The sequence below is a fragment of the Lissotriton helveticus genome, chromosome 2_1, assembly GCF_964261635.1.
Source record: "Lissotriton helveticus chromosome 2_1, aLisHel1.1, whole genome shotgun sequence".
Lineage (NCBI taxonomy): Eukaryota > Metazoa > Chordata > Amphibia > Caudata > Salamandridae > Lissotriton > Lissotriton helveticus.
In genome coordinates, this window is record NC_136059.1 from 199,130,073 (window position 1) to 199,144,467 (window position 14,395).

Here is a 14,395-nt window from a genome sequence, read left to right on the forward strand (position 1 = left end):
GGGCACAATTGGACAATTGGATCAAACTTTCTGTAGCTTGGCTTAAGAAAAAGCAACTGGTATGAAATTAGTAAATTGAAGGCGGATAACCAGCAAGACCGAACCAGACTGACACTGACCAACATAGTGTTCAAACTAGGCATGGTACTGATGAGTCATATCAATGATTTAGATTAATGTTAAGGTGGTAACAGCCCTAAGATTTGGTTTGACATCATAAGAGTAAAAAATGGGGTGCAAGCGCTAAACTGCCAGCATTTAGTGCTATGCAACAGTAAACCTAAAAGGTTCATTTACATACAAAAGTAAGTTACAAAAAATACTGTCCAACAGATCAAAGGTTAAATATTAAATGTTTATTTCAGGGCTCAAATTCACAATCATTTCAAAACATAAAAAACGAATCAAGGCCATCTGGGCCTCAACTTTATCCTGTGACATCAAACTAAAGAAATGTGTTTTATGTAAGGGGTATATATGTACATATCTTCGTAATTTATAAAGATAGATATACATATATGCAAATGACAAATTATACTGGAATACTGTACCTTTCAGTAACATTCCATCAAGCTCACAGTAGCTCATCACTTTCACCCCACACCATAAACAAAAAAAAAATGCACCACAAGATAAAAAAAAAAAAAAAGAATGAAACATGTGCACACACTATCACTTTTTTGATTAGCTAAACCTTGGCATTTTCCCCATTTTTTTTAATGCTACAAATTACTTACGACTTAGGATCCGGCGCCCATGGAGTGCCCCCAGCTTACAAATACATTAAACACCTTGATGTGAGAGATTCGTAGGTTTTACTTCCTCACAGAATCTAAACAAACTTTTGTGTTAACTATTTTTGAGATATTTTGTTTCCTAAAAGAAGGGGGTGTTTGACTTTCCTTTAAAAAAAATCTTAATACAGTGATGAAGGGTTAAAGAATGCAACAATTCAGGGACAATCTGTGGAAGTTCCTTCTCTTTCCATAAGAGGTCCATAAAAAGGAGCAATCGAGATCCACACAACAGGAGACAGCAGAAGACAAGTTTTTTGTTCCCCCCCATATATATATTTGTTTTGTTGGCTGCCGCTAGATTATCGCTACTCCTTTTGGCCTGAGTCATCAGGGTAATAAGGGGGAAGTGAGGATGAAAAATAGCCCATCCAAGTAGGTCACGATTCCTCATTCCCAGAATCATCGTCATCATAACAGTCGGCATCCTCTGCCTCTTCATCTTCGTCATCAATATCATCATCATATAAATCATCGTAAAGCAAGTCTGAACTGTTGTCATGGGAAGGCACTTTAGTTTTGATGCAATATTCTGCTAGCGTGGTGGGGACCTTTACTCCATCCTTCTCTGCTTCAGCTTTTGTAGCCAAAACTTGTTTTCTGCAAAGTAAAAGAAAAAAAGATTAGTTTAATAATGTAGCTTCTGTAAAAAGAGGAAGTGGCCATTCAAGTTCGATGTAGGTACTTAAAGTCCAAACAAAGCCAGAAGACAAGGTCAGATTACTACAAGTTGGGAAGTGATAAACAGAAAGAGGTAGTGACTACTGAACACAAGAATGGTTAGGGACACTATATGGTCTGAAGTTACACCATCAGAAGTAGAATTCCAACAGTTCAGAAATGAACTACCAAAACTCTTTGTATAGTCTCGCTTTACACCCAGGAAGGGAGATGATAAATCTATTTGTCAGAAAGAGGGCACACCGACCAGGCAAGCTTTCCAGAAGCGAAACAAGGAAGGTATCCGCTACCACACTGTAACAGGAAAAATATGTGTTTTCTTGCCCTGATTTTCTTTGCTTCCATTTATTCTACCACAGGACTGTGTACTTTTCTACCTTTCTTGTAACACTAATTGAACCAGGCCCCTCGATTTGCATGAAACAATCACTTCAGTCCCCCAAGCCCTGCCCCCTGAAAAAGTGACCTCATTCAACCTGGTCATGTTTACTGTAAACTCTGATCATTCTGTGGCGACCACCAAGTTGCTGAATCACTATCCCATAAACTTAAAGAAATGCAGGAGCAGTATGTCAACAACCACTGTGCAACCACACAAGTCACTGTGAAAATGAAGACGCCAACTACCCTACCATCTCCAACATTAACCTTTACAATCTGCCTGACCCTTCACATAGTATGTTACATTAATTGAGTGGCATTATAACATTCTTCCAATTTTTCTCTTATGGCATCTTCATTTCTCTGCCCTAAAAAGACAGTTGGGGAGCTGGTCTCAGATTTATTGTAATGCACAAGGATAGGGGATCATATCAAAGGGCGAAAGGTAGCTCCAGTGTGAATAAGTGGCTTAAGGAGGTAAAATGTTCAGTAGAACTTGTGTCTACAGGTTTTTGAAGCAATAGTCACTGTAGCACACAACATTCTCTTCTTGCAACAGCCGAATTCACGATACTTGGGTTCCCTAGGTTGGTACCAAAAAGGTAACTGGAGTACCGTTCTACACCCTTTAGTATATCTGTGAACAAAAACAAATACCTCCATCTACTTTCATTTGGCTTCTTGGGTGATGGAGGGGAAGATCATTTAAAGAAAAAAAATCAAAAAGTAAAAGAACCAACTGTCTAACATTCATGAAAGGCCCGGCCCTTTAAACACATTTCTAACAATTTTTACACTGATAGCTCAACCAGCCCTGCTGGAAAACTAAATTTTAGATCTAACAATCCAACATGCATCTGAACACCTCAATGCATACCAATGTATCAGAAGTAGAGAAAAAAATTAAGAGCCAAAATTATCGTTCCATCAACTCTGTAAATCTGAAGATCACGGCCTCTGTCTAACATGCTAACCTTCTGGTGACCAGCAGACTAGGGTAGGTGCGAATGCCACACACCTCCCAAGGGTCACTGTAACCCATAGAGATGCCTGCCTCACCCCGTTGAGGCATCCCCATGCATTGATTGGGTTTGGTTAATACTTTGAAGTGGTTTTGAACGACTGTTTGAAAGACAACACGACCACAAACCTGACTAGGGTTCATGCAACAGGGTGTATGTTTTCCTTTGACCCATGTTTGTCTATTCACATTTTACATCTTCTGTCGGTCCAGATGAAACGTCAAAGATCCAATATGGACCACTAGGGCGTAAAACATGTCGACCCCATGACCTTTTACACTCCTCACTTTGCGTGAATTGAACTAACCCTCCTCATTGGAGTAAGGGCTGACAGTTTTTTTGTTTTTAACCATACCGAATGTATCCAAGAATAAAAACTACTAGGGGTACCGTTATTTTTAACCCACTTTCACATTAACCCCACACACCTGCACTCACCACTACAGCACTCACCACTAAGCCATTCTATCCAATCTGATACTTCTCTACTTGAGATAAGTTACTTTTAATTTTTTCTTTTAGCAACACCTTCCGCAGCCGATTAGGCCGGTATTCTTCTATAAGAACAGTTACCCGTTAGTGATTTCATACGAACACCAAACCTAACAGACGGAAGGGGAAGATCATTAAAAACTTGAGCGGAATATATAAGGCTACCACCTATCACAGCAAGAAAGCCAACTAGCCAGAACAAGGTCAGGTAGGGCTGAAGGTCAGAATCAGAAAAAGGAGATGTTGCTTAGAAGCAAAAGTATTGTGCTGTGGCGAAGCAGAAAATGGAGAAGGACGCAGGGCACCACTGTTCCTCTCCAGCCTGGTATTTTATTTATTCATTAGATTTGTACAGCGCAACAGCTACCCGTAGGTTTCCCGGCACTAGGGAGCACAAAAGAACCAAGGAACAGAAGCTAGAGAATAGAACAGGACCGAAAAGAAGTTATTGATTAAACAACCAAGTTTTTACGTCTTTACGGAATTTGAAGTAATGTTGTTCGGTGCGCAAGTAAAAGGGCAGAGAGTTCCAGAGTGAGGGAGCTAAGCAAGAAAAGGAGTGTCCACCCATTCTGACTCGTCTGATCCTAGGAATTTTAAATTGGTGCTGATTGGAAGATCGAAGTGTGCGGGAGGGGCGGTATTGATGAACAAAGGCCTTAAGGTAGTGAGGTGCTTTGCCAGAATTAATCTTGTGCATATAGCACAGCGCTTTAAATTTAGCACGATTGTTGATCCGCAGCCAGTGAAGATCATGCAATGAGGCAGAAATTGGAGTTCTGTAGGGAAGTTTTACATAGCAATCGGGCAGCAGAATTTTGTACAATCTGTAGCCTATGTAATACTTCTTTGCTTGCACCCAGATATAACATTCCCATAGTCCAGTCTAGATGATATAAGAGCATGGACTACAGTTTTCTGGGTGTGTAATGGAAGCATCCATTGAATTTTCCTAAGCCACTTAAGAATGACAAAACAGGTGGGCGCTACTTTAACTGCTTGTTGCCTCATTGTCAGCTGGTCATCGACAATGAAGCCCAGATTGCGGGCAGATTGTACTGGAAGTGGGAGTGATCCCATCTGGGATGGCCAATGTTGAGGGCCCCAGAGGGACTTGTTACAGAAGAGAAGAAGTTCGGTTTTTCCACCGTTTAGCTTAAGTTTGTTGGTGTGCATCCAATCGGCAATACTGGTTAGCCCTACACAGAGCCCCGATGTATCGGGCTTAGTTTTAGCCAACAGTGAGAAGATGATCTGGGTGTCATCGGCATAGGAATATACCGTGAGCCCAGCTTGCTCCGCTATTCTGGCCAGTGGACTTACATAAATATTGAAAAGTAGGGGACTTAGTATGGAGCCCCGAGGGACTCCATACTGAGAAACATGGATTTTGGAGCTAGAAGTCGACGAAAAAACCTGAAAGGTTCTTTGTAGTAAGAAGCTAGAAAGCCACTTTAGTGCAAGTCCAGTAATACCATAAGATTGAAGGGTGGTTAGAAGGATGGTATGAGAAACAGTATCAAATGCGGCACTTAAATCAAGAAGAATAAGTGCCACCGTTTCTCCTCTGTCTACCTGTAAACGGATGTTTTCCGTAACACCCAGCAGTGTGGATTCCGTGGAGAATCCTGCCCTAAAACCAGATTGAGAGGTATGCAGGACATCACGAGTTTCCACAAAACTGGTGAGCTGGGTGTTGATATGCTTGTCCAAAATTTTAGAAAAAATGGGGGAGGAGAGAAGTAGGACAAAAATCAGATTGTTCCTCGGGGTCCAAATTGGCTTTCTTCAGCAAGGGCACAATCATGGCATGTTTCCATGCTGCCGGGACTGAAGCTTCAGCTAGGGACATATTCAATAGCTCTATGATTAAATTCAGTGAAAACTGATTCAAAGTTTGAAAAACTGACGGAGGACACGGATCATTTGGAGATCCTGATTTGATGCCACTCAGGATGCTGCAAAAGGAGGTGGCATCAAGTGGGGTCCATTTATCTAGACCAATAGTAACATCAGTTAATATGGAGATCTGAGTAGGGTGTTCATTAGCAGGACATTGGTTAAAGAGATTGTAGAAGGGATATCAGCCTGTTTATCAAACTCAGCATAAATAGTAGCAATTTTATTAATGAAAAAATCAGCTAAGTCGTTGCACTGTTTGGAATCAAGACAGGGGGGTTTTGGCTGACAAGCAGCTCCGGAGAGTTCCTTTACAACCTTAAAAAGTACTTTGGGACAGTTCTGAGCTTCAAGAATAGTTGAATTAACGTGCCTTGCTCGGGCGTCACTACAAAGTGTATGAGAATTACTAAGGGCAGATTTATACAATGATTTGATTTTAGGATCATAGTATTTACGCCATTGTCTTTCTAGATTCTTGCATTTAGTTTTTTCTTGCTTACGAGCTTCAGAGAACCATGGAGCAGGGGGATGACAATAAGTGTGTTTCTTCTTAGTCGGGGGTAGACCGGAGTCTATGGATGAACCAAGCCAATGATGAATGACTGCATCTTCCTCCATCGTGGTAATAGAAGTCACTGGTCTTGTATTCTCAAGGCAAAGATTCAGTTAGTCAACGTCCAGATTTTTCCAATTTTTGCTATTTCTGGGCCCAGAAATAGAAGAGTTTTCCAGAGATTGCCCATATTTAATTTGAAATTCAACCAAAAAATGAGCAGACCAAAGAATGGGGACAGCAGATTCGCATGACACCATAGTCAAATTGGAGAAAATCGGATCAAGCAGATTACCTGCTTTGCGAGTAGGGCCAGAATTATGGAGTGATATTAAGCGCTGCTAGGTCCGCGATAAAATTGGCAATAGTGGCTAGGGAAGTGTCATTAAAATGCATATTAAGATCGCCCACGATCAGAAAGTTGGGAGCCTGAAGCAGAAGCTGGGCAATGTGATCGGAAAATGAGGCAGCCCAGGAACTCACTGGTCCTGGGGGGGCGATGGATGAGGGTACCAGAGATGGTAAAATTAGGAGAGAGCAGCAGTTTAAAGAGACCCGCCTCGCATTCAGGGAGAACAAGATCATCCCATTTACATGTATATATATTTTTAAAAATAATAGCTATGCCGCCTCCCTCTTTGCCAACGCGATTTCTCCCCATAAGAGTGTAGTTTGGAGGGAGAGCAGTGGCAATATCAGGGCCGGAGCTCTCGTTTAACCATGTCTCTGTAAGAAAGACAGCGTCTGGCTGTGAGCCCGACAGTAGGTCAAAGATGTCTCGTTTATGTTTTTGAAGTGACCCACAATTAAGGCTAAAGAAAGTAAAAACTAGATCCTTGGGGGTGGACTGCGCAAAGTCTGCAGTGCCTATTTTTACTCTCGATCTGGGGGGTAGTGATGGAAAGCCACAGCCATGACAGAAGAAAGGGCTCCGATCACAGTTTAAGGGAGCCGCCTCCTTTGTACAGTGACTATATCGGAGAGAGAAGGGCCTCCCGGGAGTATCTCAGGGAACCGTGCTGAGATTGACCAGGGGTTCTGGCCCCAAGCCCCGGCCGCCCGCAGACGGGCTTGCCTCTGGCGCGCCTGCGCGCGTCCGCTGCGCTTAAGCGTTGGGATGGTCATTAAGTACTCAATGGCCAGTATAGCCCTGAGCACTAGCCCGCCAACCTGCACTCACTCAAAATGGCGACCACGAAAAATGCGCTCGGGAAGAGACCGATCCCTTGTCCCCAGTCAGCCCTAAATCGGCCAGCTGAAGAACGCGAGACCTGCAGGGTAAGTGGATGCAGCAGATAAAATAGCAACACACAACAATTTAAGTGCAGAGTGCAAAATACAATTTACATAGTTTAAAAAGCGTCCCTTGATTCCCGGCTTTCCGCCTCAAAAATCGAACTAGCAGCGGAAATCCTCCCTTTCTAGGAAAATAAATCAGCCTAGGCTGAGACATCTGGTCCCTACGGCGATTGGCAGTGCCAAAAGCAGCCAAGGGGCTTTGGGACCACGGAGAACCTCTCCAACAGCTGCAATCAACATTGGTGCACAAGGTGCCTTGTACGGCAGACAAGTAATTACCAGTGGGATTACAAAACCCTGTTGCTGAAAAGCATCACAGGTGCTGGAGACGGGTGCTGGGATAGGGCACTCTGGCACTTGCTGCGCCTGCTCAACAAACAGACCTAAGCCCCCAGTTCAAGAACTGGTGACCGGGTACTGCGGGCCCTGGGGAGTAAGCAGTGACCGGGGCCCATAAATGGACCTAGCGTGCCCTCATCTAGTTCACACACCCGGCTTCATAGTCACTAGACTTTGAAGAGCAGACTTTTCCCCCACTCCCAAAGCAGCAGTCCTGGGAGGACGCTCAGCCACAAGCCTACTGGGGGAAAAGGTAAATAAGCACCACCCCATGAAGCAGAATAATTTCTGCTGCAGGAGATTGTGGAACGCTACCAATGGCTGAGGTATGGGGGCCCAGTAACAGGTCCTACAAGTCTTCTCTGGATTTCCAGCGGGCGTACCCCCAATCTGGGGCACAAGAAAGTAACCTCACAAAATATGTTCCACTGACAGAGGTGAGCACGGTTACCCCCACTTTTGTAGGTGTTATTCTGTTTTATGACTAGTCTGACTGGGATCCTGCTTATCAGGGCCCCAGTCACAGTGCTTTCTACCTGAATTTGACAGTGGTCAGTACTTTGACACCTTCCCAATTGGCTGCTAGTGTACCCATGCAAGTCATTAGTATATGGTACTAAGGTACCCATGACATAGGTACACCAGGGGTGTATCATTGGCTGCAGAATGCATTATGCCACCCATGAGATCCCACTCAAACGGACTACAGGCCTGTCATTGCAGCATGTGTAAGTTGGTGCTAGCACCACTTACGATAGATATGTTTCCTTAAAACCTATAAGTCACCCCTAATGCAGGCCTTTCATTCCTGAAGGCAGGGTGCTAGGTTATAAGTGTGAGGATGCCCCGCATGAGCAGGACACCACCTATAAACCCCGGAGTTGATTCTCCAGGCTTTGTAAGTGCGGTCCGCCATTTTGATACATATAGTGGTCATGTGTCATTGAGCGATGGCTAACTATATATTGGCTGTGTCGAACCTGGGCACTTTTGGTATCAAACATGTTGGAGGTATGTTTTCATGCACGGGGGGGGGGGGCTTCTCCAGGAACCTCCCCCCCCCCCCCCCCGACTCCCACTAACTGCCTTCCAGGGTCTGCTAGCAAGCTAGTGCTGCTGCCGACCACAGACACTATTCTGCCCTCCTGGTACTGAGCTCAAGCAGGGGGCAGGTAGAACAATGGGTTTCCTGTCACAGGGAGGTGTGATCACCTCCCAGACAGGACTTACTGTATTAGGCTGGGTGGAGGGCTTGCCAGCGCCAGACTGCTTTGAAGGGCACATTTGGTGCCCTCCTTGCATACTCTAGTTTGGGCCAGTTCAGGGAGCCTTGGCTCACGCGATGGCGCGAAACTGGACGAAGGACATGAGTATCCTCCCCTCTGTCCAGTCCCTCCTCTGGGAAGGACCCCAGAGTCGTCCTAACCACTTTTTTAGTGTTTACAGGCCTTACCTGTGGGTGGCTATTCAGATTAGTCGTGGGACAAGATTCAAACTCTAAACTACTTCAGCTTCAATCGTCTGGGCAGCTTGGAATGTGTCTGGAATAGAGACTGCACCAAGGAAGACTCCTGGTCTCACTGTTCTGCGAGTCTTCTTCGTCATCTGTGCTTCACCCATGTTCCTTTCCAGGCTGTGGGCATCAAGGACACCCAAATTAATCTTCCTTGAAGTGAAGGAGTCACTCCCCTGCATCTGCAGGCACCGCACTGAAGCCAGCCGGTCTGCTGCTCCCAACGTCCCAAGGACTCCGAAAGGCTCAGCAACACAGGTGGTGGTTCTGCAACTCCCTCGAGGCCTGACCTGTCCTCTCATTAAGTTGGAGGCCAGTATCCCTAGTCTGAACTGATGGGACAAAACCCCTGCGCACAGTGTCTACTTGCCATTGCTGTACTGGCTCTGTACTCCAGAGATCTTCGGGCTACAAGAAGCTTCAGCCTCCAGCATCTCTTCTTGACAAGATCTTCGTCCTCATCGCATCCTCTGCACGGTGGGCCTGCATCTTTGGTGAGCTGCAGAATGTCTTCTTGAGACTCCTAGCCTTTGGCCTGTGGATGGACCTCTTGAGGGTCTTCATTGGCTTTAGTGGGCTCCCCCGCTTGTTCGGGGCCTGCGCAGACTCTCCTGCAATTGATGAGTCCCTTGGACCTTGCGTGCCCCAAAGTTGCTCCTTTTAGTTTACCACGCCTGTTGCTGTTATCAAAGCTTGTTGGTGCTCCCGTCGGATACAGAACCCCCTGGTTCTAGTCTTCCGACGTGGGACAGCTCGTGAACGGATCCTGGTGTTCTACAGTGTAGTCTGGTCCTCACAGCAGAAAGGTCATCACTCCTGCGTTTTAAGTCATCAGAGGTCATTGGTCTTCAGTGCCCATAAGAAAAGCCAAAGCAGTCATCTCTCACCTAAAGAGCATGCCCCTTGGAGCAGAGATCAAGGACCCACATGGCAGGAGGGTGTGGGAAAAAACACAGGACCCAGCACCCTAATTATATTACCATTAACTACTGGGAGAACTCTGATGTGCCAAGGGGAGAGGCTGTGCAGAAAGGTACCATAGACTATATAAAAGCACTTGTGTTGGAAGAGCGAGGTCCCCTCTCAATAAGTCCCAATGAGAAGCCTTCCCTGTATGGGGTCCAAATGTTTTTACACCGGAACAAATTAGGTAGGGATACCTGGACTGGCCCGGTTGGCCTTTTTAAATGTACTTGTTAGAAGGGAGGAAGCACACAATGTAGCAAAACCCGCAAACAGATCCAGAAGGGACATGAGACTGTCATAGGGATGTTTCAATGCATACAAAGTATCCTTGTTCTCTTAAACTGGTCTTCAAGTGTGATGGGACTTTACACAGTTGCCTGATGAGAAAGGATTTATCAAATAGGGAACATGACATTTTCAAATAAATCCAACAGCTTAAAAAGGATCAAACGAACATGCAGCGCTTATAATATTGCCAACAATTCAATGCTTCAACTGAGGGTAAGGAGAACATATTACAAGGGAAAGCAAGGTGCGTTTCATCAAGGTCTCACATAACACTGTTAAACTTCCATGCCCCAAATAACACATAAGACTTCTGCCTGCGCAAAACATTTGACAACAAGTTCTATGATATAAAAGAGGAATAGTAGAAAGTCATCTCATCCTTGCCTGAGACCCCGAAAGGAATACAAAAAAAAAAGCATGTATACATAGTCATAGGAGCAACGTTGGAACATCTCAATAAAGAGATATTTGAACTGGAGCGTGTAGGAGCATGGCTTTTCCTGAATCCAGACACAAAGGACTATTTCTATTCCCATGTACACACCACAGACTAGGTTTTTTTCACACACTACCTATAACTGGGGTGGGGAAGGTACGCCTGCCTTCCGCTGGGGTCCACAGGGGGCACATAAAACTGGATGTCTTAAGACTCTGTACAAAGACCTGCCATAGAGGTGGCAATTAGGGAATATTTTGTTGCCAACCCCCCCCCCCCCCCCCCCTTCCGTCCCTCCCCCTAAACTGTCACTGCAAACTATATAGGTTGCATTCAAAAGGAAGATTTGTGGAGTGATCAAAGCTATTGAGATAGTCTGTCAGGGAGGCTAGGTTACTTCAAAATAAGCATTCAGAGGATATAAGGTTTTCTGAACAGGACAAACCAAAAACAATTAGGACAACCGAAAGACAAAAGGCTATAGTCAAGGGCCAACTAAAAGCCCAAAGATTACATTGAGCCAAAAGATAGCTTCTTAAAATGAGGCAGCTCTTACTACAAGATAAATAAGGTGGGAACTCTACTCACAGACTAGCCGCCTCCAATGAGCCTGGGCACAAACTGGGAAAATCAAAAAGGAGGATCATTCCTGGGATAAGAGAATCTGGCAGACAAACAGCCCTCAATTGCGCCTTGACGACCTTCTCCCCAGCCCAAAGTGAAGCAATGCTTCCGTAGAAATTAAGACAAGCATTAACAACCATTGAGTCTTGGAAAACCCCTGGCTCAAATCGCTTCCACTAGAGTTCTACAAACTTTTCCTCTGATTAAAACAAAAATAATTGGCTATGGATATTTTCCTGTCAATCATTTCTCCACAAGCAGACTTAAGATGGCATGTAGGCCAACAGATCAAAATCCAGACCATAGTAAATAAACTGCAGGGATGTCATCAAGTTCTGCCAATGACAGAGGTAGGTATTAAAAATAGAAAATAATCTATAAACTAGGAATAAACACTCTTGTGTTTTCCAATTGTAATGTCCTAGCTTTTTCCTTTCGCAGGGGGTGGGTAGATTCTACAGCACTGAAACGATGAAAGGTAGCATGAGGTAATGTAAAAAAGCAAAATGGAAATGAGTAAATTCATAGCCAAACTGGGCATCCTCCTGAGAAACACAGCAGTCTCAAATATGCCAGGGAAATTCAACAGTAACTCCAAGTCAATATTTTTTCTTTGCATTTGAGGACTTGTAGCTCTGATTTTATAACGTGATCAACAGGACTATGTACCACATTCAGAAAACAAACTGGGTGAGCTAGCTATTATGTGCACTGCAACCCCCACAGGGTAGCGCAAGCAGAATTCCTATAGGGCAGCCCATTTAGCTGCCCTGAATTAATTACACGTACAGGTCTAGAGAATGCCAACAAAAGTACCTCATCACCACACCAAATGGAGTTTCAGCGCCATGCAGTAAGATGGATTGAGTTAAACATTGACTGTTTATCACAAATCCAGAAATTGGGGATATAAAACAGTGCAAAGATGTGAACAATTTGATTCTATACGGTGTACAAAAAGATACATGGATGTAAAGACAATAACAATGCAAATGTATGGAAATGTTTGTTGATTGACGCACTGCCAGGTGCGGGTTACTAACCTAATGAAAAGAGTTTATAAAAAAAATAAAAATTAACAATTTTTCAAATCTACAGTGTATGAGGCATTACAAAATGCTTGATGGTACACATGAAGAATAGCAACCAGCAGATTCTAGGACACAAAGAAAAGTTTGTAACAAACATCAAGAACCTATGGACTAGTCGTCCGTTACTGTAGCATGAAGCTAGAGGGCAGAAAATGTAAGAAATCCTTAACACATATGGGCATACCCACTCAAACCAGGACGTATAATGCTCAGAAAATAATGCCATAATCATGGCATTTGGAAGTACTGCAAAGAGAAGGGCTTTACCTATGAGAACACCTTTTAATGTTTAGAACTGGGAATAATTGCTTTTGAGATATTGAATAATGAAAATTACAGGAGGAGTTCAAAATGTTATTTCCCTTTTTCCCTCAAGGAATTAGTGGACGTTCTATGTTTCTACTGATGTGTACTTCAATATATGCTTTAAAAAATCATATTCAAGGAATGATCCTGATGTGCTTACCACAATCTAAAATTAATAGATTATAGTTTAATTCTCGCATTTACAAACAGAAAAATACATTTTGGAAGTGTGTCCACAATTTGATGAGACAGTAACCTTTGGAAGCTTTTAAAATTTTTTAAAAAGACTGATTGATCTATCAGATCGATAAGGTAGGAGGCTAGCAGCTACCTGGAATGATGTTTTTTTATAAAAAGACAAAAGCTTTGATTTTTTTTTTTTTTTACAAGTCCCATGGCAGACAAGAGTGACAACCAGAGCTTTTGACTTTGGATGTCCAAGGGCCTAACCTCACAACTGAGCACACAACACAGCACGACGTGTAACCTGGTGGCACAACCATCAGGATAGCGAAGTTGATGAATCCAAGGCTTACTCAGGGAGGTGGTGTGTGTGGTTAAGGACTCCGAATTGAATAAGACAACCAATGCAATTAGTAACACAAGTTCCAACCAGTGCTTACCGTAATCACAAACAACTTCATACTGAACACAATACTTTAGAAAGTACCACATTTACTGGATCTTCCAACAACTTTTCGCATCTACTGAGGGAGGCCGCCTATGCGGTTCCCCTGGGACAACCTCTTATGGTACCAGTCCTCAACAGTTTACATTGCTCTTCCTGAAAGGGGTTTGTTAGGGATGCGGTTACTCTTTGGCAAGGTGGACCTAATCATGGGTAGGCACTTGTGATGGATTACCTTCCGAATGAACTTGGAGTTTGCCCTCTCCTACTTTTTGGGTTCCACTGGGTTGCACAGAAGCTTTGTTGTTCACACATTACAGGCTGCCTGCAGAACTCTAACAGTGCTGCTCCAGGTGTTATGTCTTGCACAGCCCAAGGGCTCGAGGGTAGTTTCTTCACCACAGCCCAGACAACTTCTGCTAAAGTGATGCTACAGTAACATCAAGGTGAAATAGGTCAGTGAAGAACACACCAGTACCAGTTGAGGAATCTGTGGTGGTGATGTATTGATCACATCTAACTCATTTTGAAGCTTCATTTCTTCCTTGGGCCCAGCCACAAATTCCTCTGCCTCATGGCTTCAGGTAACTCGGGTTCACCAACAGAACTTGGAATGGCTCCAGTTTCTAACTATAAAGTCCAAGGAGGCACACCATTCTGTCCACAATGCGGGGGCACTACTATACACACCATTCTGTCCACAATGCGGGGGCACTACTATACTTTTGGTTATGACCCTTGCTGTGTGGTGCAGGTCCTCCATTGGTGTAACAGTGGATTTTTTTCTGCTCGTCCTACCAGGACTCCTGAGCAGCATCTCCTCTGGGTGAGGGCACCTTTCATGACCTTTTCTGAGAAGTCAGTCAGAGCTCTCTCCGAGAATGGTCCAGGCAGCACCGCCTAGTAGTCGAAGTTTCCATATTTCTGGTCCCAAATCTGGCATGGGGAGTTGGTGATTTACAGCCAACTCTGGAACACAGCATTTCTTATTCACCACTGGTGTGGAGCTGGTGTCTCTGGTCATAAGAAACCCACAAAAATACAAAAGACGTGAAGTTGTCTCAAATAACACCAATTACT

The 14,395-nt window shown here is 44.1% G+C and overlaps 1 protein-coding gene across 2 annotated transcripts in view; it reads right to left on the reverse strand.

Moving 5' to 3' along the window:
- Nucleotides 1–341: 341 nt before the first annotated feature.
- UBE2R2 (ubiquitin conjugating enzyme E2 R2) overlaps nt 342–14,395 on the reverse strand; it is a 157,681-nt gene continuing 143,627 nt past the window's right edge. For both annotated transcript variants that reach the window (XM_078674722.1, XM_078674723.1), the window contains one exon: nt 342–1,394. In XM_078674722.1, the coding sequence (XP_078530848.1) occupies nt 1,175–1,394 (220 nt within the window). In that variant the 3' untranslated portion in view covers nt 342–1,174. The remainder of the gene's footprint in view (nt 1,395–14,395) is intronic.